Source organism: Uloborus diversus, chromosome 5 (assembly GCF_026930045.1).
Source record: "Uloborus diversus isolate 005 chromosome 5, Udiv.v.3.1, whole genome shotgun sequence".
NCBI classification, from domain to species: domain Eukaryota; kingdom Metazoa; phylum Arthropoda; class Arachnida; order Araneae; family Uloboridae; genus Uloborus; species Uloborus diversus.
Window position 1 is genome coordinate 43463857 of NC_072735.1, and position 25723 is coordinate 43489579.

Below are 25723 nucleotides of genomic sequence, written 5' to 3' on the forward strand. Positions count from 1 at the left end.
AACAGTACTTCTTCTCTTTACAAGTCCTGCTAATAAAGATGAATATTTTCACCCTCCAACGGAAGAATGGATCTAGTTTTGCAATGCCAGAAGTGGTGGCGTGAGGAATGTTACAATTATGAAAATGGCCTTTTTATTTATGACTCTTGTTAGCTGCACAATTAAGCACTTCAACGTAACTTTGCAATTCATTACACTTAATTTAATACTTTGTGAGATGTTAAAACACAGTAAAAATTTGTTGAAATGTGTAATATATTGGAAAAAAAGAATTGTGTTCAACCTTTTTCAGTGTTGTCATCTTGCCCCAAAGACAAAGTCATCTTGCCCTACATACCTTTTTTCAAAACGCGTAAATTTGACTTACGAGAGGTGTCTTGTTACACATCCCTCCCGAAAGTTGAAACTCGACTGTACCACTAACATCCAGAGTTTTCATTTCATCTATATTAATACAGAGTGAAGTATAGCGTTTTTCTTTTCGATACTCATAAAAAGTTCCAATGTTTTAACCTCTCAATACCATTATTTTTAAGATAAGAGAAGAAATAATTATTTTCTTTTTCTTGTACAAGCATATCCTCATTAGATTTGTTATCACTTAAAATGCTCTCTGATGTTAAAAAAAAACTCAAACTTTACGCGATCACTTACGAACTCTACTAATTAACTGTTAACATATTATGACATCCCCGTTAAGTAACCGATAAGAAAATCTCTCTTAACCGTGTTTACACAGTATTTATTTACTCAATGTTTTTCTTTCTTTTTGATCCTTTGCTTTTTTTCGTTAGACGTTAAGGACAACGCCTTTCTGCTACATAAAAAATACCATAAAATGTTGTGATTATAAATTAAAAAGAAAAGAAGATGCCATTCCGACAATGTTTCTGCTCGCATATTTTTTAGCTATCAAAAGAACTAAATAAATTAGTCTGAAAAATACATTTAAAAATAAAAATATAAAAGGAAAACCTCTTCAAGATATGATTTTACAAAACATGTTTAAAAGCACAAAGATAAACTACTATAAAGTTGTAGAAAGTTTCTTAAACATGAATCACAAGAAAAAGAAAATTAAAACAAAAATAGCAACAGCAATGCATTTTATATTGTGCATGTAAGAATAACTAATATAGCTAAGAATAATAATAAAAAATAGAGAACTAAGTAATTTACATAAATAAAATTTATGCTACTAAGTTTTCATACGTTTGTAAACGTTTCCTTTCTCAAATTTCTGATGTTCATGATCAAAGATTTGAGGTTTTTATGAGTTATGACTAAAAATAATACATCAATACTTTAAGACTCTCACTCTCTCACTTAAGTTACACCTTTAAAAAATATTATTTTCTTTTCTAATTGTGTTAATTTTCATACCTATAGCATTCAACTTAGGCATAGTAAAATTGCAACTTCAAAAAGAGGAAGTAAAATAAGTACTTTTATAAATTCATGACCTGAGACCTTTGAACAACTCTCCTCCACCATCTAAACTGTTCAGTATTTGGACAGACAGCAATTTTTCGTTTTCTTTCCTCCAAATACAACCGGTAGATGATAAATTTCACATTGAAATGAAAATCCAAAAATCTCCGTTTCCATTTCAGGTTCAAGAAGTTTTTCTTTCATGTCTCATTTTAAATTACTCATTGCAGTTTGCTTCAAACTTATTGCATATGTAGGGGAGACCGGGGCAAGATGACGAGCCGGGCAAGATGACGAATTCCTTTATTTTTACCGTTTTCCACCAAGTAACAGCATCAACTAGATACTACTGGCTCTCCTAATCGCTGTTCGCTCAGAAATAGTAGAGAAACGCTGAAATTGCCATATTTGTGTAAGTTCTGAAGCTCTGATTGTTTACTGTCGCCGCGTTATAACTTTTATGCATATGTAAATAAGCTCTGCTACAAATACAGATTAGATTTTTCGTGTCTCTTTAGTATTTATGAGTAACTTAGTTTAAATACAACCTATTACCATGAATAAATGTCAATTAATCGCCTTCCTTTATGGCAATGGTGATGAATCCGTTCAAACAGGCAGCCCGGGGCACGATGACAGGCCGAAACGCGGGGCAAGATTACGATCTCGTTGATGATGGAACAGAGATAGTGCTAATCATCATCACATAGTGCTAATCCTCGTACCTCTAGTAGAAAACAACATATAAACCCTCCAGACGAAGCTGATGTTATGGCAAAAGCTGATCCCGATGCACCAAAGAAGCCTGTGATTGTTTCTGATTTCAATGCATTGCCTAAAGCAACATAATGTGTGAAAAAAAAAAAGGAAAAAGTAGAAAACTGAGCTCAAACATTCTTACAAACACACTCTTCAAAGAAAGTCAGAACAAGGAGCAAAGCGAAAGGGAAAAATAGATTATTGCCTATAATAATAAATAATATAAATAAGCCCGTGAAGCTAAAAAGGGAGTAAAAACAACTCAAACTAAGTTCCTGTAGGTCCAAGTCTATACAGTTCATACCATGCAATCCAGTTGCATTAACTTTAAAAGATGGTGGTAAAATATGCCTTGCTTGTCCAGAGGAATAACGTGACCATCGAACAGAAGAATGGATTCAGTGCGGTAAAAGCCAAGAGTGGTGGTATGATAAATGTTCCAATTATGAAAATGGCATTTTTATTTGTGTCTATTGTTAGCTGCACAACTTAACACTTTAACATTACGTTACAATGCACTGCGCTTAATTTAATACTTCGTAAGATGTAAAAACAGTTATTATTTGTAAACTTATTAAGATATTCGAAACATAAAATATGTTCAAACCTTTTTCAGTGCTGTCATCTTGCCCCAGTACTGGGGCAAGATGAAGATTTGTTAAGGTTATGAAAAAATAAAAATATCCTTTATCATTTTTATTTGAAAAATTAAATGGTGATGAATTTAATACGGCAAAGGACTACTCTAACAGCTCATGTAAAATTAATTTTACAATCCTTATAAATAAATTAATAAACAACGAAAATTGTTAACACAGTCATCTTGCCCCGGTCTCCCCTACATTAATTTATGTGTGTTTTAGCTTTTGCATTACAATCTAAGAAAATTCAAAGATATTGTGATATTGCGGTGTACCATTGTATAATATTGGATATATTTATTAACAGCATCTTTCGTTTCTTACAATAACAAGGCAATACTTTTATAATTATATGAAATGTACTTGATGTGTCTACATTTGAGCAAATACTGTCATTACAAAATATCATCAGCTATTATGACGAGTAAGGCCCGGGTGGCCTAATCGGTAAGGCGTTAGACTCGTAACCAAAGGAGCTACGAGTTTGAAAAAAGGCGGTCGAAGATCATCCGTGTTCCTTAATGGTGACTGGGGCACGTTAAATATGTCAAAGTCACAAAGTTCTCCACGTTAATCAATACCTCTGGGGATGTTGGACATGGATAGCTCTACGTCTGGCCTGGATCAGAATCAAAGCTGTCTAGGACCCCATCCTACCGGTTAAAACACAAATAGTGAAAGGTACGAGGGATCCTGGAGTGTGGTGTGATGATATTTTGAGTAGAGGATGAATAGAGGGATAAGGTTTTAGAGAAGTTTTCATTAATGATATTTAGGAGAAATTATGAATGGCAAATTGGCTGCCCATTTGGTTTACTTTGTAATTGCGTTGAATAAAAAATAAATTTATGAAAATTTTGAAGTTCAGTACGTCTTTATCATGACTAATCACCACTGTGGGCAGACAAGTGGAAAGCCCACTTCAATGTCAGCTAGGCAACATAAAATATTGTAAACGAATTGTATTGATAAAACTTAGTATCACGAAGAAACGTTATTACACTGTAAAAAAAAAATGTGTAAAAGCGGTGCCAGCTTACCTGCATCCATAACAGTGGAGTAATTTAACTGATAAAACTGGTGTAACGCTGATACGTTACGCCAGTTTTATCACTTAAGTTACTCGATTGCTATGGAGGAAGCTAGCCGCCGGAATAAGGTTACACAAAGTGAAAAATGCTGCCACCGTATTTACGGAGGAAGGATACACATTTTTTTTAAAGTTCAGGATAGGACGAGGCACGTTTACGCAGTGTTTTTTTTTTTCAAAACGAATTATAACTGGAGAACCAACAGTCATAACAGATTCTCTAAGTTTTTGAGCATTGTTTGAGCTTCGGTCCAGCATGCAGAAAGACTATTACCTTTTCTACTTAATTGAGTAAATTTTGTGTTGAACGTTTTGAAGCGTATTGGGAATAAATAATACTTAATTAAGAAAATTCAAATGTATAAAATTAGCAGAGCTTTATCCTTTTTCGAGAATTGTATTTTATGAACTGAAGTGTTATTCATTTTTTTGCACGTTAAAAATAAACGCACGTTCTTACTGTGTCTTACTTCTAAACGTGCCCTGACGCTTTTTTCGCTCCGAGTTGTTTCAAAAATTTTTAGTATTTTCGGGCTATTTAGTTTTTAAGATCACCATTTATATTTTAATTAGGCTACAAATTCGTACCTTATAGCTTACAATCATGTAGTGCTATCTTCATGCCCGCTCAGCTTTAACTTCATACACTATTCAGTCTAATAAATTTGCTTTTTTTTAGCGATTTTTTTTAGCGACTTCATGTTCAAAATACTAACAGAACCACGTTAGGTGTCGAAATAAATATGCAAAAACGTGCCCCGTGTCCGGGGCAAGTTTATGCAACCAACTTTGACTCAAAATTGTTTTTTTTAAATGTTAAAAACACAAGCCGAACAACAACTGAATATACCAATTTTACCTCCATTAACTGCATCATAAAACTGCAACGTCTGAAATTTCCTAGTTTAAAACATAAAAATTAGAAAATTCATTGAAAAAAATCTGTGTAAACGTGCTCCGGTCCAGATATATGACCCTACACCAGATATATGACAATCTATTATAATACATATCTTTCACAAGACGTTTTAATCAAATAGAGCCTTTAGCACCATGATAAAAACTTATTAATTCTACAAAAATTAAATTATAAATACACATCTATGAAATGAAGCACCAGAATTTGATATAATTTGTGAAAGTAGTACCATATACAGAATTTTATGCAAAAAAATATTCCTAAACATTTAGTGACTATACAATAGCGTGGTATATTCAGTCCTCGGCTGGAAATGACTGAGCTGGCGGTGTATTTCTGCTTTAGCCCGTGCTATTTCGGCGGTAATTTACTGAATATACCATGCCTTGCCTTCAATATTCGAGTTGAACCGAACCATTGTTACGGTCACTCGTCTGGTCTGCGCTTATATTAGCTACCAGTTTGTTTGGCACTCTTGGCTTCCTTAAGAGGTTTTCAATCTCCAGCTCAGTCACTTTCCTATGCCGGGCTGATGAGTGCTAATAAGCACGATACTGCAGTCCTCGGCTGGGAATGACTGAGCTGGCGGTGTATTTCTGCTTTAGCCCTGCTATTTGGGCGGTAATTTACTGAGTATAGTTTAAATGGGTGTTCTTCAGACAAAAAATTAAATGAATGTTATGTTAAAATTAAGTGTGGAGATCGTGAAATGCTTTTTTTGTCTTCCATTATTTGACGGATTAAATAATGGATTTTTAGTATTTAGATGTGAAAGCTACATTGTGACCTTAACTAATAATCAGCACTTGAAATATCGAAATGTGTCTCTTACTATCTGTTTTTTATTATTATTTTTTAATTAATTGAGCTGAAAAAAGGAAAAGAAAACAAAGTGAAAATAACTTACCTCCTAGTACAAGCTGAGCAGCATCCTGCGCAGATTCCTTGTCATTGTAGACGAAGCACTGATACATTCCTCTGTCTTCCCTTTCGACCGGACTAATTCGAAGTTCCTCTCTGGACACGACAATCCTTCGTGAAGATAGCACGGGCACCATATCCTTTCGCCAACTGATGACATGCACAGGATGGCCAGTGACATTGCACGTAAAGATAGCTGTCTTCCCCACGTCAACCGTCTGAGACGGAGGAACTGCTCGAACTTGGAGGCGATCTGCGAATGATTGAATCAAATTAATAAGCTATTTTGGGATGCCTCAGGTAAATTTTTACTCAGAATAATACAAAATGTAAAATGTGGAAAATAAGCAAGACATTAAGTTTTTAAATGCTTTTATATTTGTCCATTTTATACTGCATTAAATTAGAAATTTCTTTCGGTTGTATACACAGTAATAAAACATGCTTTGTTTTCCTTAACTGCATGCATGTAATTTGATGTAAAAGGAACAGATTAAGGGCAATAATGTGGATATTTATGGGAAATAAAACTGATGTTCTTCCTTTTACTTGCACACCAACTTATAACATTTTGATCAAGTTATGAGTTTTTACTTCCTTTTACAATAAAAAGAAGTATTGTATTCGCGTGAAAAAAATTTCAGTCAAAAATAGGCCTCAATTTCCATTTTTCTCACCCCCGAATGAATGTTGAGTTTTTTTCGGCCCGACCACACGTGGATATATGCCAAGGAACCTACAGATACCTGAAATATCCATTTTGACGACCCCCGAGTTAATTACAACGAATTTTCTCGTGACGTCCGTATGTACGTATGTATGTGCGTATGTGCGTATGTGAGTATGTGTGTATGTGCGTATGTATCTCGCATAAATAACGGTATGTCAAAAACGGTACGGTACGGTATGTCCAACATACCGTACCGTACCGTTATGTCCTAGCGGTACGGTACGGTATTTCCTAGAAAACGGTATGTCCTAGAAAGTTGAAATTTGGTACGTAGACTCCTAGTGCGGCGCAGTTGTGCACCTTTCCTTTTGGTTGCATTCGGATGTTCCTAAGAGGGCCTTTTTGGGGGGAAATCATTGTTAATTTCGAGGTAAACTCAAGTGGCGTTATAATTTGTCGGACACCTAGCGATACAACGCCAGTCTTTTAGTCGCCAAGTTTTGTCGCCAACTTGACGACACATTTGGCGATTTTTTTTTTTTTAAATTTTAAATTTGTTTTCAATTTTGCCACTGTTGGTGATATTTAGAGAGTAAACAACTGAATCACATTAAAATTGCCAATAATGGATAAATGAAATTAAATTGGAGTAAAAGGAAGTCATGTGATGCACACATAAGCTCGTTTAATTTTAAATCCGTGCTGGAAAAAGAGAAACAAAAATTTGTATTCAAGTGTGCAGTACATACGAAATAAATATAACTACTATGAAATCCCGTTATAATGAATACAAATACCACGAAATAACTGTTCAACGAAATAAATTTTCAGTCCGGATTGAATTTCCATTACAGCAAAATGATCGTTCCAATTAACGAAATTTAAGGTTCTCTGAAGTTTGTTGTAACGGAATTTCACTATGTTATACTTTCCAGTACACAAGGTGTATCAATACAGCATTTACAGACTTTCAGGGCAGATAGAGTACACCTAGATGATGGTTAATCACATAGCAGTGCACGATCGGAAACGCTTCCCTGACGCGATAGTGACGGCACAAAGCACAAGAATGAAAGGACAAATAAGAGGAGGTAACATGTTTATTATTTTTAATACAGCAAAAATTCTGATAAATTTTTGTCTGGTACACCCGATAGATGTCGTTTCGTAAACCGTAGCATTAGATGACGGTAATGTCGCACACGCGGTATTTGTTGCCGCGCTCACTTTGACGTTCGATCTTAAATGCGCCGGAGATGTGAGGCATGCGTCACGGTCCGGGCTCGTAATTTCGAACACCTACTTTGATGACGACCGTTGACTCCTTCATGTTTTTTTTCTTTGTTGTTTGCTGTACTGAGGAGAATAAACATGTTTTCTTTTCTTATTCGTGCCCTGTCTTTTAAATGATTTGTGCCGTCACTACCGCGCCAGGAAAGCGTTTCCGACCATGCATTGCAATGTGGTTTCACATCGTCCAGGTGTACTCTATCACCCCTGAAAGTCTGTAAAAGCTGTTCTGATACACCCTGTATGTTGAATCTTTAGCAGAAAGGTAGTACACCACAAACGTTAAAAATTTAAAATTTTCTGCTAAAATACACGGCTCTCATATTTTTAGTACTCTTGACCCAGTTTTCAAACATACCCTAAACATTTTTTATACATGCATTTAACATCTACGGAGAATGTTGAAATTCGTTGTGTAAAAGTCAATGACTTGTGGTCTGACCAGAAACAGTAGTATGATCAGCAGTTAGGTAGGTTGCAAGTTCTTGTTTTAGTTTACGCCTACTAACCTTTTTTACAGTGTTTAAGTAAAAATTTTAAACCGTTTTATACTTCGCTATTCAATCTTCATTCAATAAATATTATTTGTATGAACGTTAAGTGCTTTTTTTTCAGTATTTATTTGGTTTCAAGTACAATTAAGATAAGAAATGAAAATCGAGTTGGAAAAACTCACTTTATGGGTTAGGCTCCAATTTCGAGCAACATTTGCAATGCGGCGTGAAAGCGGTTACTTTTTCTTTAAAGACGAAAGAATGGAGAAGTTAGTGAAAGTGATGATGAAAATGGTGCTTTGTGTGTTCATTGCGTAAGGCCATAAACAAATAATCAGGGGTTAACAGAAGCTTTTTTTTTTTTTTTTGAAACGCCTCAAATAAATTCATTTAGATTCGCTGTTAGTAGAAAAAAGAAAAGTATTTGTCTAAAGTGCATATAGTGGAATCAAAGATTCTTCGGTTGAATTACAATGGTAACAAATGATGCTTCACGTGTAAGCAAACCTTTTCTGGATTTCTTTAAAACTAAAAATTCAAGGCTAAAATTTTTGATTTTATCCTTAGAGCTGAGAAGATCATTTAGCAGTAAGTTACCACCCTTAAGTTAGGGCTAAAGCCCCCCCCCCTTCCCAGAACTACATTTAGTATACCATACACCTGATCATCACATCCAGAGACTGCAGTTTCGTTCTCATTAGAGTTCATCAGTCTGAATTAGTGAATAACCGAGCTGGAGGCAGATGTCATCTCATTGAAGCTGAGAGTGCAACAAACTGGTACATAAAGTGAATTTATCTCACCAGCTAGTGTCCGCGGTATGGAGCGGTTCCGCTCGTCAATAAAAAGGTAAAATTTATGTATTTAACATTAAGCACCTTACAATTAAGTAACTTTACGTTACTTATAGTAACAAGTAACTTTAATCAACTTTACGTTACTTATAGTAACAAAAGTAACTTTAAGTAAGTTTACGTTACTTATAGTAACAAGTAACTTTAAGTAACTTTACGTTTCTTATTCACTAATCCAGACTAATGAGTTATATTAAGAACGAAACTTCAGTATCTGGATATAATGAACGAGCTGTCAGGTATATTTCACTGCATGATCCTATTCAAGAATCATGAATGATATGTTTTGCTTAGTTTATTTTTATTTTATTTTATTTTTGTTTTTATTTTTTTGTCTTGTGAATTTTAGGTTCAACGAAGAAGAAAAGAAACATATTTGGTGGGTATTTACCCGAAAATTTGATTTGTTTTCAGAAAATAATTGTTAAAACTTAAAAAAGCTGATACAGCATTTGACGATTTCAGTGTTAATAGGTATTTTACTTTTTGTTGAGACCTAACGAATCTCCTTTTTTTTTTTTTGCTTTTCTATCAAGATTTTTTTTTTTTTTTTTTTACGCTGCCCACATATTGAAAATGAATGTCTTAAATAGTTAAAATACATTATTAGAAGAATTTGATGACTCTTTCTTATTGAAAAAAATAAACTAGACTAAAAAAAAATTTTGCTTTTTTACAAATTGCTCAGTAAAAGAAAAAATGTATTTTTTTCCAAAAAAAAACAGTACTGTACTAGGCAGTTTGCGCATTATAAGATAGTGCTTCATACCTATTTCTTTTTTCACCAATTTAATCTAATTTTTCGTTTTTAAGCATAACTAACCATTCGAATAAGAACAGCAGACAACAGCAGCTAACAGTAAATTCGAAACGGATTAGATAGTAATGCAGTACTACTTTAATGCAAACAAATCCCTTACAAACTCCTTTATATGCATTAACAGAAAAACATTAATATTTAAAAATAATTTGTTTAATGCTGACAATGAAAAAATTCTTTTACGTAAAGATGTAAATACTAAAACTACAGGAAAAAGCTTTCGAAGTTCATCTTTTTTTTTTTTGTTTTTGTTTTAGCGTCTGCTTCAATACAATGAAGTATTTTCCACGCAACTTCAAAGCGCGAGGGATCAATTTAAAAATAATTTCATTAACTATTATATCTAGTAAACATATAGATAAATTAGTCTGAGTCCCCCCCCCTTTTTTTCCCGTTTGTATGTACGAAAAGAAAACAATTATATTTTCAAATTTCAGTAAGTATTTTAATAAAAGGGAAATTACTTTGTATTAAATGGAAAAATGCTTTAGTAATGGCTTTGTTTGATAATATGCTTAGATAAGATTATTTTTACTCTCTCTATAAGCTTCAAAAACAGTTGCTATTAGGCTTTGTAATATTTGATAGGGCAACAAAAGTGTTTTTTATCCATATGTCCCAATAAACGTATCTCAAAAAGATGAATAAGAAACATTTTCAGTTCAGTAGTTCTTTCTTATAAATATATACTATATTTCTTTACATCTTCAAATAAAATCTTATATTTGAGCCTAAAATTGTCTTCTATTGTATTAATGTCGTTATGCTTTTGTAAAATAAGAAAAAAATGGAGATGTTTCTCATTTATTTGCATGTATTTCTCTTATGATACTTCAATGCTCACTTCGGATCATCACATAATATCTGCTGGCATACTGCCCAAACTTTCATGATGACTGCATTTTTGGCACAAATTGACTCGCAACTCTAACTTCAGCATCTAATGGTTATTACGGTAATCTAATTTTTTAGTGTTTTCATCATGCAAAAACATGTTATCGGTGATGTATGCCCAGAGAAAGATTTATTTCTACTATACTTCGAAAATCTAAATATGGCAAAATGCAGCTCGCTGCGCTGTCTTATTTCGCGTTTTAGAGTAAAAAATACTTCTCAAATTATTTACAGAAGCATCGAGATTTTTAATAAAGCTTTAGTCTTTTTTGTCATTATATTTGCCGAAAGTTTATTTTTCGTGTAAGAACGTTGGTTAAAATAAATAGAAATTGGAGAAAAAATAGTACATTGGGTTATATTTGCTTCAAAGATATATAAATGCAATAAACATAATTTGCCTCAAAGATATTTATGTGCAAATATCTAACCAATATCGGTTAGATATTTGCACAATGCTGAAGCTTTTGTGTAGTTCTTTGTGAATCAAAACTTTAGACGCACGTTAAGTAGTGCATTGTGAAAAGTGTATGTACGAGTAAATATTAGTTTAACCATATGGTCGCTAAAAAAAATAGTAAATCGTTCCACTTTGGAACGCGCAGTTACATGTTTGCTCAGTGCGTTCGAATTAACAAAGAATGGAAAAATATTTATATTGATACGTTAAACTCTTTTTAAACATCAATCGACAAATCTGAAACGTGTCTTAAATGCGATTTTCAAATGTAAATGTACATTTACCCTTAAAAGCTGTATAGGAAAAGTTTTTTTTTTGAATGCATCCACTGTTTCTGATACTGATTAATTCATGCAGCATGTGGTTCTTATCCGCAGAACCGTTTTTCAAAGAAGAAAATATCTTGAACCAAAAACGTTAATATCTAACTAAAATATGGAAAATAATTTGTCCTTCCGAAAAGGAATAGCTTGAAACAAAAACGCTAGAAACTACATCGAATGCGCCACACCTACTTTCATATATTTAATAAAAATAATAATAAATATTATTAGTGTGTATGAGTGTTCAAAGACGCTATTGCTTATATTTGCTACCGAGTTAAAGAATTAATTATTTATATTAAAAAGAAACGAAAAAAAAAAAAGATTCAAATCTCTCAACCTTCCTCTTGTACAATAAATCTCTAAGATTCTCTGAACTTTCAATAACATAACTTCAACGATTTTTAAAATTTAAAATATGTTTCCTAGTATCACTTACTCAATTACAAGTTGATTAAAATTGCTTATATTGGGGAGTACATTCGAGTTTGTAAAAGCATTAAAATCACGTCAGAGGATTTAACTTTCCATAAGAAAATAATAATAAATATATTGCAATCTTGAACTGATGAAACTGTTTTTTAATAAAGTCAACAGCAACTTTAAATTATGTAATACTCAATTTTTCAACGCAGCTTAGCTATCACATGTGCTTTTTAAACATAAACGCTTGCTTAAACGATCTCCTTTACAGAAACTTAAAACGAAATATTTTGAAAACTCTGGACTTACTAAGAGAATATTATTTTTCAATCGATTTTGAAAAGCAGATATACTTCAGTTATTTTTAAGGGATTAGTAGAGAAATCAAGCAAAAACACGAAGAAATGCTCTTTTCAAAAGTTTGAAGCACCATATTTATCATCATTCGTCATTTCATGTGACAGACCCAAGACTCCATTAGATCCTTGACCTACATATAATTTGACCTTTGATTTTGAATTCCACGTTGGATTTTATCTTCCGCAACAGCTATCATTATCTTAAAATTTGTATCCCCGGATGCCCAAATTGTTTTGGTTCGTCATTATGTTTAACTTAGGATAAATTTATCTTCATGCCAGAAAATACGTTTTTTGACTGAATAGCATTTGTTAGTGTAACGAATCGAAAGAAAAATTATACGTATTTCATGGTTGAGTTTTAATTCTGCTGTTTAGGCCAATACGCAAAAATATAAAAACTTACTTTTCACGCTATTTGAAACACACTTCAAAACGGAAGAGTGAAAATTATTATTTATTATTTTTTTTAAGTTAAAACAATAAAATAGTGAAAACTGTTTGTATGCGTATGGAATTTGTTGCTTAGAAAAATGTAGAGATTACAACGAAAGAGTATTTTATATCAGAAAACCACGAACATATCTAAAAACATTTTTTCAAAAATAGTTTTTTTTTGTTGAGTAAGTGCCATATAGGTTATTAGTCTAAATTTTTCTTTAATGTTTTTAGCAGCATATTTTCTTAAACATTTGATAAGGATGCGATAATGTTGCCAGTATTTTTGAAGACGTTGTAAACTATTCTATCAAGGACACAATTGTCGAACAATCTATCCATCAACAAGGAATAAATAAATACCTTTGTGCTAAGAAGTAACAGAAAATATCCAATGTTTTTTACAGCATAAAAAAAAGATTTATGAATACACAGGTTTCGGGGTTTCTAGGAACCCCATTTTCAATTCAAAGTTGTGAACTATTGGATGAAAATACGTTCTTTTACCATATGGTTTACATCCGAAAGCTTAGAGCCTTAAATTGAAACGAGCTGATGTGTGCATGACATGACTTCCTTTTACGCTAATTTAATGATAATAGTTCCTCGGAGTGAGCAAAGAAACAATTTAAATATTTTCACCCCAAGTTTGTTGCGAACCGAAGCAAAGACAACGTTTTATACAGATATATGTTCCCAATATTGGCAGTTTTAATTTGATTCAATGGTTAACTCTCTAGTTATGGCCAAATTAAAACCAGATTAACCAAAAAAAAAAAAAAAAAAAAAAACGTCAAATTTGTTTGCGACAAAACTTGGCGACCAGTAGATTGGCGATATATTGCCAAGTGTTTGCCAAATAATTACACTATTTGAGTTTGCATTGAAATTAACAATGATTTAAACAACGATTTTAACAAGTGTAAAATACCCTCCCCCCGCCCCTTAGGACATCCAAATGCAACTAAAAGGGGAGGTGCACAACTAGACCCTACTAGGATTTTACGTACCAAATATCAACTTTCGAGGACATACCGTTTTTGAGTTATGCAAGATACATACGCACATACGCACATACATACGTACATACGGACGTCACGAGAAAATGCATCGCAATTAACTCGGAGATCGTCAAAATGGATATAATTCGGATGTCTATACCTTCTTAGGCATATATCCACGTGTGGTCGTGTTGAAAAAAAAAAAAAAACCCTCAATGCTTATTTAGGGGTGAGCAAAATAGAAATTAGGGCCGATTTTTGAGTGAAATTTTTTTTGCAAATACTTCCTTCTTTGTAAAAGGAAGTATAAAGGGGTTCCTAGAAACTTCGAAACACATCTATTCAGTAACATGTTTATTTGTGCTAAAACGTTGGGTATTTCCTGTTAAAATCTTTCTAGGATTTGGCTGGAAATGACTGAGCTGGCAGTGTATTTCACATAGATTAATTGGTTACGTAACATTTTAGAAGCAAAAAAAAAAGTCTAATGGCTATATATCCTTGTATTTGTATTCCATATAGCGAAAACCAAATTAGGAGTTTTATTATTTTATTACAGAGTTACATAGAAAATTATATGAAAACTTATGCTTGTGAAGTTGAAAAAGGATATTATGAAACAGTTATTTAAAAGAAACAGCAGTATGTAAATATTTATATTAATATAGAAATACTATATGTAGTTACATTAATTTATACACATATTTACGTATTAAACACAGACTTTATTGCTTTTTTATAGCTTAATCTGCAATTTAAAAAAAATGTAGTTTTTATGAGATAAGAATAGATACATCGCGCATTTTCGTCATTTAATTGTAATATAAAAATATATTAACTGTTCATACAGTGATTTCAGCCGTAAAAAAAACTTTGAATTTACACAATGCAAGCAAAATCGGTTGCCTACTAATGACTGTTTGTTACTGATTGAAGACGATTAGTATGCAATAAAAATTGATAAATCGGCGAAAAATTGCATAAAAAAAGAATGTTTTACCTTCGAAGTATTAAATTCTCGCAAAAAATGAAAGTGATCACAAAGTTCATAAGTAGTAAAGTAAAACAAATTCCATAATTGTAATACATTAATAATTCTTATGCGTAAGTTTAACTATTTCATGCTTACAGTATAGTACAAATGCAGTCGCATTATTACACAAGTTTGCATTTTTGAGATAGATTCGTTTAAAAGTTTAGATTTGGTTAAGGGAAAAAAAACCACTAATGATTAAACTTTTTTTTTAAGTGATTGCATGACACCATTGTTAGCAGTTTTTTTACTATTATTATTATTATTATTTTGAGTGTTCTTACAAACCGTTACTAGATGAGGATTTGATGGACACAATGACACAAAAATGAAATGGTTAAAATTTATGTGCATCTACTTTTACTTTTGCTGGAAATATTTTCATTGAATGTGAGTTTAAATAATTCTGAAATTTTACTTTTCGTTAAGTAGAAGGTCATTTTACCCATTTTTCAAAATTTATAAACCTATGCGAACACCAAAAATTACTTAGTAATTTCTACTGCATGCCAAAAGCAACATTCGTTATGACCGATATTCTCCACGAAATGGATATTAATGAATTTTTTTGATTTTTGTATTCATTTAATGTCCACATAAAATCAAGTTTAGATAAACTTAACTTCAAGAAAAGGCTAAAAATCATAGACATTATATATAATTCATAAAACTCCTTCACACATTCCTGATCTCCTATTGGTTGTTCAATCTACTTAAAATCTTATCGTAATTTTCTATTATGTTTTGATCCAAAAGCTCTTCAAATTTTCTCCATAATGTTACGATAAGAGTTAAAACTCATCAAATGTAATAAATCATTGATAAATTCCCTCTACTCTGAAACCATCCCTTCTCTAATGCAATCTAATTACATTTCGGGTATCAAGAGTAAAAGTTAATGCGGCATTTGATATCCTTCTAAGATCAAAAGAAATAGAGGCATCTGGTCTCTCTTCTCCAAATTCTTCGTGAATATTGATCTATAATTAGCAAAAGCACTTCCCGTTTGGGAGCGCGGGAACAGTTTTACCTAAATGCTGTTATGGAAACCTCTTTAATGCAAGAAAATAATACTCTAGAGAATATAGATTAACTGACTTCTCTCGCAGCTCGTTAGGCCGGGAATTTGTTGATGCAACTTTCGCGGAATCTGTAGAATTTTACATTTTTTGTAGCATCAATCTAAGGTTTAATTTATAAGCATTCGTGGACATAATTGACTACAAAAAAATTAACAACAGTGGATTTTTATGTATTTTAGAAGTTTTTTTTTCCTAAAGTGGTTTCGATTTTATTTTAAATAATTAATACCAGCAATTGTTTTTCGTGGCTCATAAAAAAAAAAAAAAAAAAAAAAAAAAAAAGTCTGCACTTTTTTTTTTTATTTCGGTAACATTAGCTGATTTTGTTTGCAGCTCATTAATCTCAAAATTTGTTAATGCAACTTTCCTCGAAATTTTTAGAATTTTATGTTTAAGACAAAGATTACTTTACAAGCATTTGTGCCCTTAAAAGCGTTTTTTTTTTAATAGCTTTGTAAGTACCTTAAAAGATTTTTTCCTATTATGGTCTCGGTTTATGTAAAATAATTAAGACCTCATTGATTTTCAGAACTCAACCAATAGTTTAAATGTACTTATTCAAAACCTTTAAAATGAACTGACTTTTTTTTCTCAGTTCGTTTAGCCTGGATGTTGTTGTGGCTACTTTCATGAAATTTCAAGTTTTAGATATATTAAGGCAAGAAATGTAAAACATCTACAAACATACTATACCGACAGCCTGGTTATGACACCCACAGACTGCAGTTTCTTGCTTGCTATGAACTCAGCAGTCTGGAATAGACAAAACCATAATTGAAGCTGATCATTGAAGTCGGTCATTTCTCGAGGCAGATATGTCCTATCATTGAAACTGAGATATCTTTCACATCAGTAGCTAAAATGAATTTAGTACACCCGCAAGAGTCCTCCTTAGAGTGTGCAGTACAATTATGCCTTAACCCCGGCTTAAGGGCGGTAGCTTAAAGCTGATTAATGTACGCTTTTAGTTTATCAGTATTCGCGGGCGTTAAAAAAAATAATTGACTGTTGCTTTGTACGTATTTTAAGATATTTATCTCCAAGTGGTTTGAAGTTTATTTCAAATAATTAGGAAAATATCTTTCTTGTTTTTTTGTAATTTAATAAATAATTTTAGAATGTACTTTTTCATCATCTATAAGAAAAAAACTTATTTTCTATGTTTATCAGGGAAGATGGGTAAATATAGAGCAAACGTTACATAGTAAAGCAAAAGTACATAATAATTGTCGATTTTACCCCCAGCACGAGTGAATAGTTATTGCCTTTAAGACTATGCCTTACATGAAATTGAAAACTGAATAATGAAATGTAGTTTAAATTGAAATGAGAATTATTTTAAGTAGATAATGATAGAAGAAAAAAAAACTTTGCTCAAATAAATAGTCAATAATTGTTTCTGAGAACATTTTCTCAAGAAATAAATTAAATGAAAAGTAATATACCTGGACTATTAGTTGCACTTCTAAAAAGTTATTATTTAACAAAACCAGACAAATTGTGCTTGAAAAAAAAACACTTAGTAACACGACATGAGTTCAAAACTAAATGCTTCTACCTTCCAAGTACGAACATCAATTGCGTATTATTGACTATGCGTGTCTTTCTTTCCTTTGGCACTGACGCCAAATTATTTAAATTAAATCTTTCAACTTTAGAAACATTTTTTGATAACAAAATATGCTTTGTGCAAAAAGGAAAATTATACTAAAAAGCGGCGGAAGCATAAATTGTACTTAGTTAAAATATAGATGAGAAGTGGGTACAGTGAAACAAAGTGAGACAAAAGCAATATATTTTCAGTTTGTATATGTCCAGCCGAGTAAAACTTTTTAAAAGTCAGGTTGGCACACTGTGTTGTAGAAAAAAAAAATGCTTTCAACGGTCAAAGAAAAAAAATCTGTCATCATAATTTGAACCCATCGAAGTAAAATTATCTCCGTAGTTTATTGCACTTTTTCTGAACTGTTCAATTTTACAGACTGGTGTTATTAATTTAGCCTATTAACTTACTTTCATTTTAGACGTAGAATGATGTTGTTAATTTTATTTGTCTAAGAATGGCAGTTCTTGAATGTATATTTTGCAATGATGAAATAGTGAGACACCATTAATTCGTTGCTCAAAGCTCCCATGGCACTTTTATATTAAAAGTGGATACATTATACATTGAATTATATTTAATTACAACTTGCCTGTTGATGCAAATAATAATAAAATAAGTTAAAAAGCCCTGCACCAACAGAACAAGGATGCTTCAATTATGACTTTTTGTGCTATTCAATGTCACATAAATATTTCCCATTTCGTACAGATTATATTTATACATATATATTTTTATTGTTTCATTGCAATATGCTAAATCTAAAAAGCATTTCTTCCATTTTAAAATTTAAAAATGCCTAGAAATGTTTAGATAAGCTGTTTTTTACGTTTTCTGAAACAGACTGGAAATAATCTGTTGTACACGTAATAGACAAAGACTACAGCGAAAGCATTCGATCCTTATTTAATGTTACGTCACAACATGGCACTTTGGGTCAATTTACTAATCCAGAATCATCTAAATCATTCCATTTCAGTACCAAACAAATACGTAATAGATGTCACTACTGTGTGTCAAGACGACATGAATTGTTTTTTCTTTTTTCTCATTTTTGTAAATTCGTAGTTTTTTCTAGATCCACTTTTAGAATACCTATTATAGTGACAAATATTTTACCATTTGAAAAAAATATTTTTGTGTTTTTTAATGCCAAAAAAACTTAATTGAATTTTTGTTTTAACTGTACCCAATCTTCCCCCTTATACGATTATATATATATATATATATATATATATATATATATATATATATTTGATAGCAATATAAGGATTGAATAAGAACGAAAATTCTTTTAAAAGAAGGAAAAAATGAAAATAATCCCAAAAGACCCTGGGGCCTCATTGGGGTACTCCCCAAGGGTAGGGAAAAACCATGAGATTTTTCGTGAGTGCTGCTGGCGAACTTTGCCTAAAAAAGCAGCACTAGTCCCCGACATCTCACAAAACAAGCAATTGGGTTACTGAAAGTCTAGAATATCAGCATGACATGAAATACAAACATTGAACCTTTTAAGAAACAAAAAATACAAGTTTTATCTGAAGAAAAATATTCAAGTTTCAAGATTTATATAAAGAAAATAGAACAACATTTAAACCACAAGAGAAACAAAATTCATACCTGAACTCAAAATGAAAAGAAAGAACGCACAACCATCAAATTGTAACAACATAATCAAACATAATCAAATGTGTTGTCTACCAGTATCATAGAGCAGACTGTGGCGCCTATTGAACTGAATAGTGAAGTTCATTTTGGTTGACTTGTCCAGATTGTGTGTGTGTGTGTGTGTCTGTGTGTGTGTGTGTGTATCAATTACGTACCTAAAATGCTTAACTAATAAATGTATCTAAAAGACTTAAAAGTCAAATACAATTTAAGGCTTTCACGGCCGGCATCAATATGAGGAGATAACGTTTCCGGCCTTATTGGCCGTGGTCTAATTGGAGTAAAAATTCCAGGCGTTTCGGCTTGCTTTGCTGCAGCCATCATCAGTGGTTTGAGTTTGGTGAGCCTGATGCTTGGCTTCGGTGGCGCCGGTATTTAAGCAAACTGCTGCTGCGCTTCTGGTCCTGATTGGGAGGCGTTCTCAGCGACTAAAAAGTCGTTTTAACCATTCTAATGACGACGACGCTAATAGTGACACATGTTTAAAAAAAACAGAGAAAACCAATTTTTTTTTTCACGTAAAACTGCTCTTAACTGTTTCAGTTTTAAATATAAGTGCAGTAAGTTTATGATGTGTTTACTGGTTATTTTTCTAGTCAGAAATTATAGTTTATTGTTAAAATTGGAACATTTCTCTTCTAAAATGCAAATTTTTTATGATGCTTCGCCAATTATTATACTGTTTATGTGTCACCACGCACCAGTTATGCAAACGTTAGTTATTTTTGTGAAAAGAAAATTTAAAGTCAATAATTATTATATTTTTTCAATTTTCTCAAATATGTCACTATTTTGCAGCAGAGCTTTTGGTGATTTTACAAAATAGATTTTAGAAATCTTATTTTTGCTAACAAATGAAAAATATTTGTTTTCCGTTTATTTTATTTTTATTTTTTTGGATAGATTATTGTTTTAAAAAAGGGAAGGTCTTTAAAAAAAAGTTACATATGTATGATGAACAAAAACGAATAAAATATATGATACCATATTTTTGAAAATACTTTTTTTTTAAGCAGGGTGACGAGAAAAGGTGTTGTTTGCCCTTTTAGGAAACTATGTGCCGAAGCCAACACAACTATAGCACTAATATATTCGGATCGGTCAGTTTGGACATCTCTTACTATCTATTCGACGTTGAATCAATAAAATATGAGCAATTATTTCATTCTGATATTTGTTTGGTATGACCTCCAAATCAAAAAATACGTTGGCAAGCCAGCACCCAAGAAAATATTGGTTTGCCTTATAGAAAGACCTAATACAGTCAAATCTCACTCTAATGAACTAACAGGGACCAGGGAAATAATTTCGGTTTAGCGAGATTTCGCTATACGGAAATTACTACTACCTACCCAATATTAATATGAGTTGGAAATATAAAATAGTCTTCGACATGTAACGAAGTTTTCCCTCTAACGGTTTTTGCAAAAAATAAATTCGACTGTAGCAGGGAAGATATTTAATCTTACTAGTGTTATGCTAACACACATTTACTAGTCTTTAAGTTATTTTAATGTTGAAAATATCTAAGCCAGAAAATAAATTAACACTGCTTAAAGTGCTGCAAAAAAATTTAAAAAATGCATTCAGTAAAATATTGTATAGCATAGTTTTGGAAAAAATGACACGCCATCAAAGGGTAACTCATTAAAAAAACATTAAGTACAAGATACAATTCAACCTAATTTATACATTTTATTTATTATTCTTCATTGCTGTCCATTCAGAGAAAATTTATTGATTCTACGAGCATGATTGGCATCCTCAATGTCAAGAATTTAAACTAAAATGATCGATATTTAAGTTTCACGGAAAACTTCTGCATAATTCATAACAACCTTTCTCCGATCTGTTAATGCAAAATAGATGGTGATGGATAGATCCAGTGTATCTCGGCTATGGAAGAATTTATTTTAGGTATCGAGGAATTATTCATGGAAAAGAGAGGCTACGCCAAAACTTAAACTCCTTTCGCCTCTACAATTTTATTGTTTCCTTTTACGATAAATATTCAGGAGCTTTAGTGCACGATAGTATTTGAAACAGGTAAACATGCATATTTTGCGCAGCACGAGATATTAATTTTAGAATTTTCCGCTTCGAACTTTGTTCGAGTATAAATGATGTTAAACTTCTAGCCTAGGGCACACTTTTATACAGGTTTTAAATTTGTTTTCCCTAGAAAGTTCCTGGGATTCAATTTCTAAATAAGGGCTTTTAATTCCATTTAATAAATAAAGAAGTATGGGAGAATTGTTGTGAAATGTTAGATTACAAAAAAGATGATACAATGAAACACAATGGGAAGAAAACAATGGGTAAACATTTAATAACAAGTTTAAAAAAGATTAAAAGTTTACATCTTACGTTTCAAAACATGAACTAAGATGCAACGTATAAAAGTGTTCTCGTGTGAAGCTCATTACAAGAATTACTTAGCTATATTTAGACATAAGAATGTAGTTGATCATGAAATGAACTCGGACTTTTAAAGCTGAAATGCAAGTTTATATTTGCTTTTTAGGAGTTTAACCCCCTCGGAACTTTCGATTTTAAGCTATGCTTAAAAGTCGTGTACGGTACTATAGGTTGGCATAGTCAAGCGGCACTATTTAAAAGTTGCATACAAGCGACAATACTGCTTAGAAATTTTGTGGGCAACATTACGACTGGTTTATTACTTTTGTTTTTGTTGAATGTAATCGCTTTCTCTATTGGTTTAAAAGAAAGAACTGTGCTTACATCTTATTGGAAGAGACATTTCAGCTTTCCACGGAGTTCGCAAAATCTCTTCTTTAATCCACCATCGGACTTTGGAGAAAGCTTATTGCTATTTGAGAAACATCATTGGATACTGAAAATCTGCCCTCTATTCTATTTAAAGAGCCGCAGTCTTGTTTATCGGGCTTCACTACATTTCTCTATGTCTTGTTGTATGTGTTTCCCCATGTTTCGTCATAAACGTATTTGTTTATGTTCAGCTGTCTGAATCTCTGCTTTACACAACCTTTCAACAGCAGAGCGTGGTTAATTCTAAGTTTCACCCAGCTACTAAATCACTGCAGTAGCGGAGTAACATGGGGGACGAGATAAAATATTCCGTTGAGCCTTTTGACGGAAGGAATTTCTCTCTGTGGTGCAGGAGAATGGAAGCGGTTTTCGCAGCAAAGAATTTAAAGGTGTATTTGGAACGTGAAGCGGATTCTTCGAAAGCTAATGAACTTTTAGCGAGTAAGAAGGCCTATGCCTTGATGTTATCATTTCTTAGTGATAAAGTTTTAGTTTCGCTTTCGGAAGAAAAGACTTGTGCTGAAGTAATTGCAAAATTGAAATCGATCTATGTTCGAGAAGGAGCGATCAGTCAGATATTGGTTAGAAAAAGACTTTCAACTTTGAAAATGAAAAACGATTCATTCATGCAGGAGCATATTGATGAAGTGAACAGGCTCGTTACCCAACTAAAATCGTGTGGCGTGAAAGTGAGTTACATGGACAGTATTGTCTATCTTTTGATGTCTCTTCCAGCAGAGTATGACGCATCGAAATCTGCAATAGAAAATCAGCCTTCGGAGAACTTGACTTTAGAGTTCGTTTGCGGTCGTCTTCTGGATGCTGAAGCGCTGATGAGAGATCGTCGAGTCTCGGAGCCCAAATCTTTGAAAACAGAGTCATCAAATGGTGCAGCCTTCTCTACAAATCATCGGGTAGTGTGTAACAAGTGTCGCAAAACAGGGCACATTGCGAAATTTTGTAGAAGTAACATAGTTTGCTACCAGTGCGGAAGAAAAGGACATTTTAAGAGGAATTGCACAGTCCAGACAAAAAAAAAAAAAAACATCATCAAAGGATGGAACAGTTGCAGTGACTTTCGTTGTTGGCGAAGTAGAACATCGTTCATTTATAGTAGATAGTGGATCTACATCTCATATGTGTGCACATCGGGAATGGTTTGAGGAGTTAAAACCATCCTCAGGAACTGTGTCATGCGCTGCAAAAACCAGTAAACTGGAAGTAAAAGGAATAGGAACTATTCGCGTTGTATTAGGTGACGGTGTGTTCCAGAACTAAATGGAAACCTCATTTCACTGAAACAGATACAAAGAGCTGGATACACTGTGAGCTTCAAAAATAACGAAGCAGTTATTGAAAATGGAAGTACAAACTTCGTTTTGTGCAAGCTGAATTCAAAAGGTCAATATGCAAGTGATTTTGTTCCCTTCATTTCAAACTCCCTTGTTGCAGAAAAAGATGGAGGTGAACTGTGGCATCGCAGGTTAGGACACTCCGGAAACCATGTTCTGAGCAAACTAGGATTACCAATAAGCGAAAAATATTGTGAAAACTGTGTGTTAGCTTAGCAGTCCGCGAACCCTATAGGAATAGGAAACCGAAGAAGAGAAAAAGCTCCCATGATGACAATCCATTCTGACCTATGCGGTCCGGTCAACCCACCAATTTAAGCGGGCGAAAGGTTTGTGTTAACATTAGTTGATGATTATTCTCGTTTTTGTGAAGTTCGTCTGCTTAAAAAGAAAAGTGATGTTCCCGTGGAAATCAAAAAGTTTCTCAAATTGAATGAAAGCGTTCGAAAAATTCGTTGTGATAATGCCCAGGACTATGTTTCAGGTGAACTTAAAGTGATAGCAAATAAACTTGGATTTACGATAGATCCCTGCCCCCCTTATACTCACGAATTGAACGGAATTTCAGAGCGGATGAACAGATCACTTTTTGATAAAGCCCGTGCACTTTTATATGATGAAAATTTACCTAAGAACTGTTGGGGATATGCTATTCAAGTTGCAGCATATATTCATAACATAATCCCTAGTTCAAGCATAAATGAAATGTCACTCTTGGAACTAAAATATTCCCAGAAACCGGATTTAAATCAAATAAAATTCTTTGGTTGTGATACTTATGCCAAAATTCCTGATACTCGCAGACAAAAATTAGATCCGAAATCTAAACGAATGACCTTCATTGGATATTCTAGTATGGGATATCGATTAATGGATCCTGATACGCACAGAGTTATTGTGTCACGTAATGTTCGCTTCAATGAAAATAAAGTATATGTGCAAGATAGAAGTAATTCACCAGACGAGCTCCCGAAGAGAGAAGAAAAAGACGAGGAAAAACACGACAGAAATGTAAATAAAGAGTCAGGAGAAAACGAAACCAAAACGCCCGCAGCTGCACCCCGACGATCTGAAAGAAAAAGTAAAAAGCCGGAACGATTTGAAGCAATGTACACGTCAGAAGAGACGTTGACCTTTTATGACATCTCAAAACTACCAGAAGAACAACAAGCCCAGTGCAAAGTCGCGATGGGGGAAGAATTGCGCTCCATCGAGATAAACAAAACTTGGGAACTGGTAGAGCTCCCTGATAACGCGACCCCCATAAAGTGTAAGTGGGTGTTTAGGAAGAAAAGAGACGGAACTCTCAAAGCCAGACTTTGCGCCAGGGGAGACCAGCAGGAGGAATACGTAGAAACTTATTCGCCAGTCATTGGGATGCCTTGTTTACGATTAGTTCTTGTTTCGATTCTTCAAGAGGATTTAAAGGCTTATGTGATGGATGTGAAAACAGCTTTTCTGAATGGTGAGTTGCAAGAAATTGTTTTTATGGAACAACCGCAAGGATTCAACGATTCATCTGGCAGAGTATGCAAATTAAATAAAAGTTTATACGGATTAAAACAAGCTCCTAGACAATGGTTCTTCAGATTTTCGCAATTTAAGTTAAAAATTAATTTTAAGCAGTTAAACTCGGAACCGTGTATTTTCATCAGAATTGTGAATGGAAGAAAAATAATAATTTGTTTATATGTTGATGATATTCTTATCGCTGGATCAGATGTTTCAGAAATAATGATTGTGATTAAACTTCTTCAAAATGAATTTCAGATGTCCAAACTCGAACCAGCTTCTGAATTTTTAGGAATTCGTTTGGAATTTACGTCTACTAAATTAGTGCTAGATCAAAAGGAGTATATTCTTAAACTATTGAAGAGATTTAACATGAGTGAGTGCAAGCCGAGTGCAACACCTTTAGAAGCAAAGTCAACTCCAGCTGACTTTGAGGAAGGAACTATCTTCAAAGGACCTTACCGTGAACTAGTTGGATCTTTATTGTATCTTGCAATGACAACACGTCCCGATATACTGTTCGCTGTGAACTGTCTCAGTCAATTGCAGGAGAATCCAACAGAATCGGCTTGGAACGGACTTAAAAGAATTTTACGCTATTTAAAAGGTACATCGGATTATAAAATTGTGTATAGTAAGTGTTGTGACTCTAATGTTGATTTATCTATGTATGTTGATTCAGATTGGGCATCAGATCCGCGTGATCGCAAATCAGTTTCAGGTTACGTTATTTTTTATAAAAAGTGTCCAATTTTATGGAGCGTGAAGAAACAAAGTTCAATAGCTGTTTCTTCTACTGAAGCTGAGGTACTCGCAGTTGGTAAGTCTTTATTAGATCTAGTGTATTATAAAAATATTGCATGTGAATTTCTTACTGTAAATAACATTGTCATATA

General features: G+C 33.0%; 1 protein-coding gene across 1 annotated transcript in view; it reads right to left on the minus strand.

Moving 5' to 3' along the window:
• The window catches only part of LOC129223379 (cell adhesion molecule Dscam2-like), a 288920-nt gene that overhangs the window by 86412 nt on the left and 176785 nt on the right, over positions 1-25723 (minus strand). Inside the window, exon 7 of the mRNA XM_054857958.1 lies at positions 5748-6014. Within this exon, the coding sequence (XP_054713933.1) occupies positions 5748-6014 (267 nt within the window). The remainder of the gene's footprint in view (positions 1-5747; positions 6015-25723) is intronic.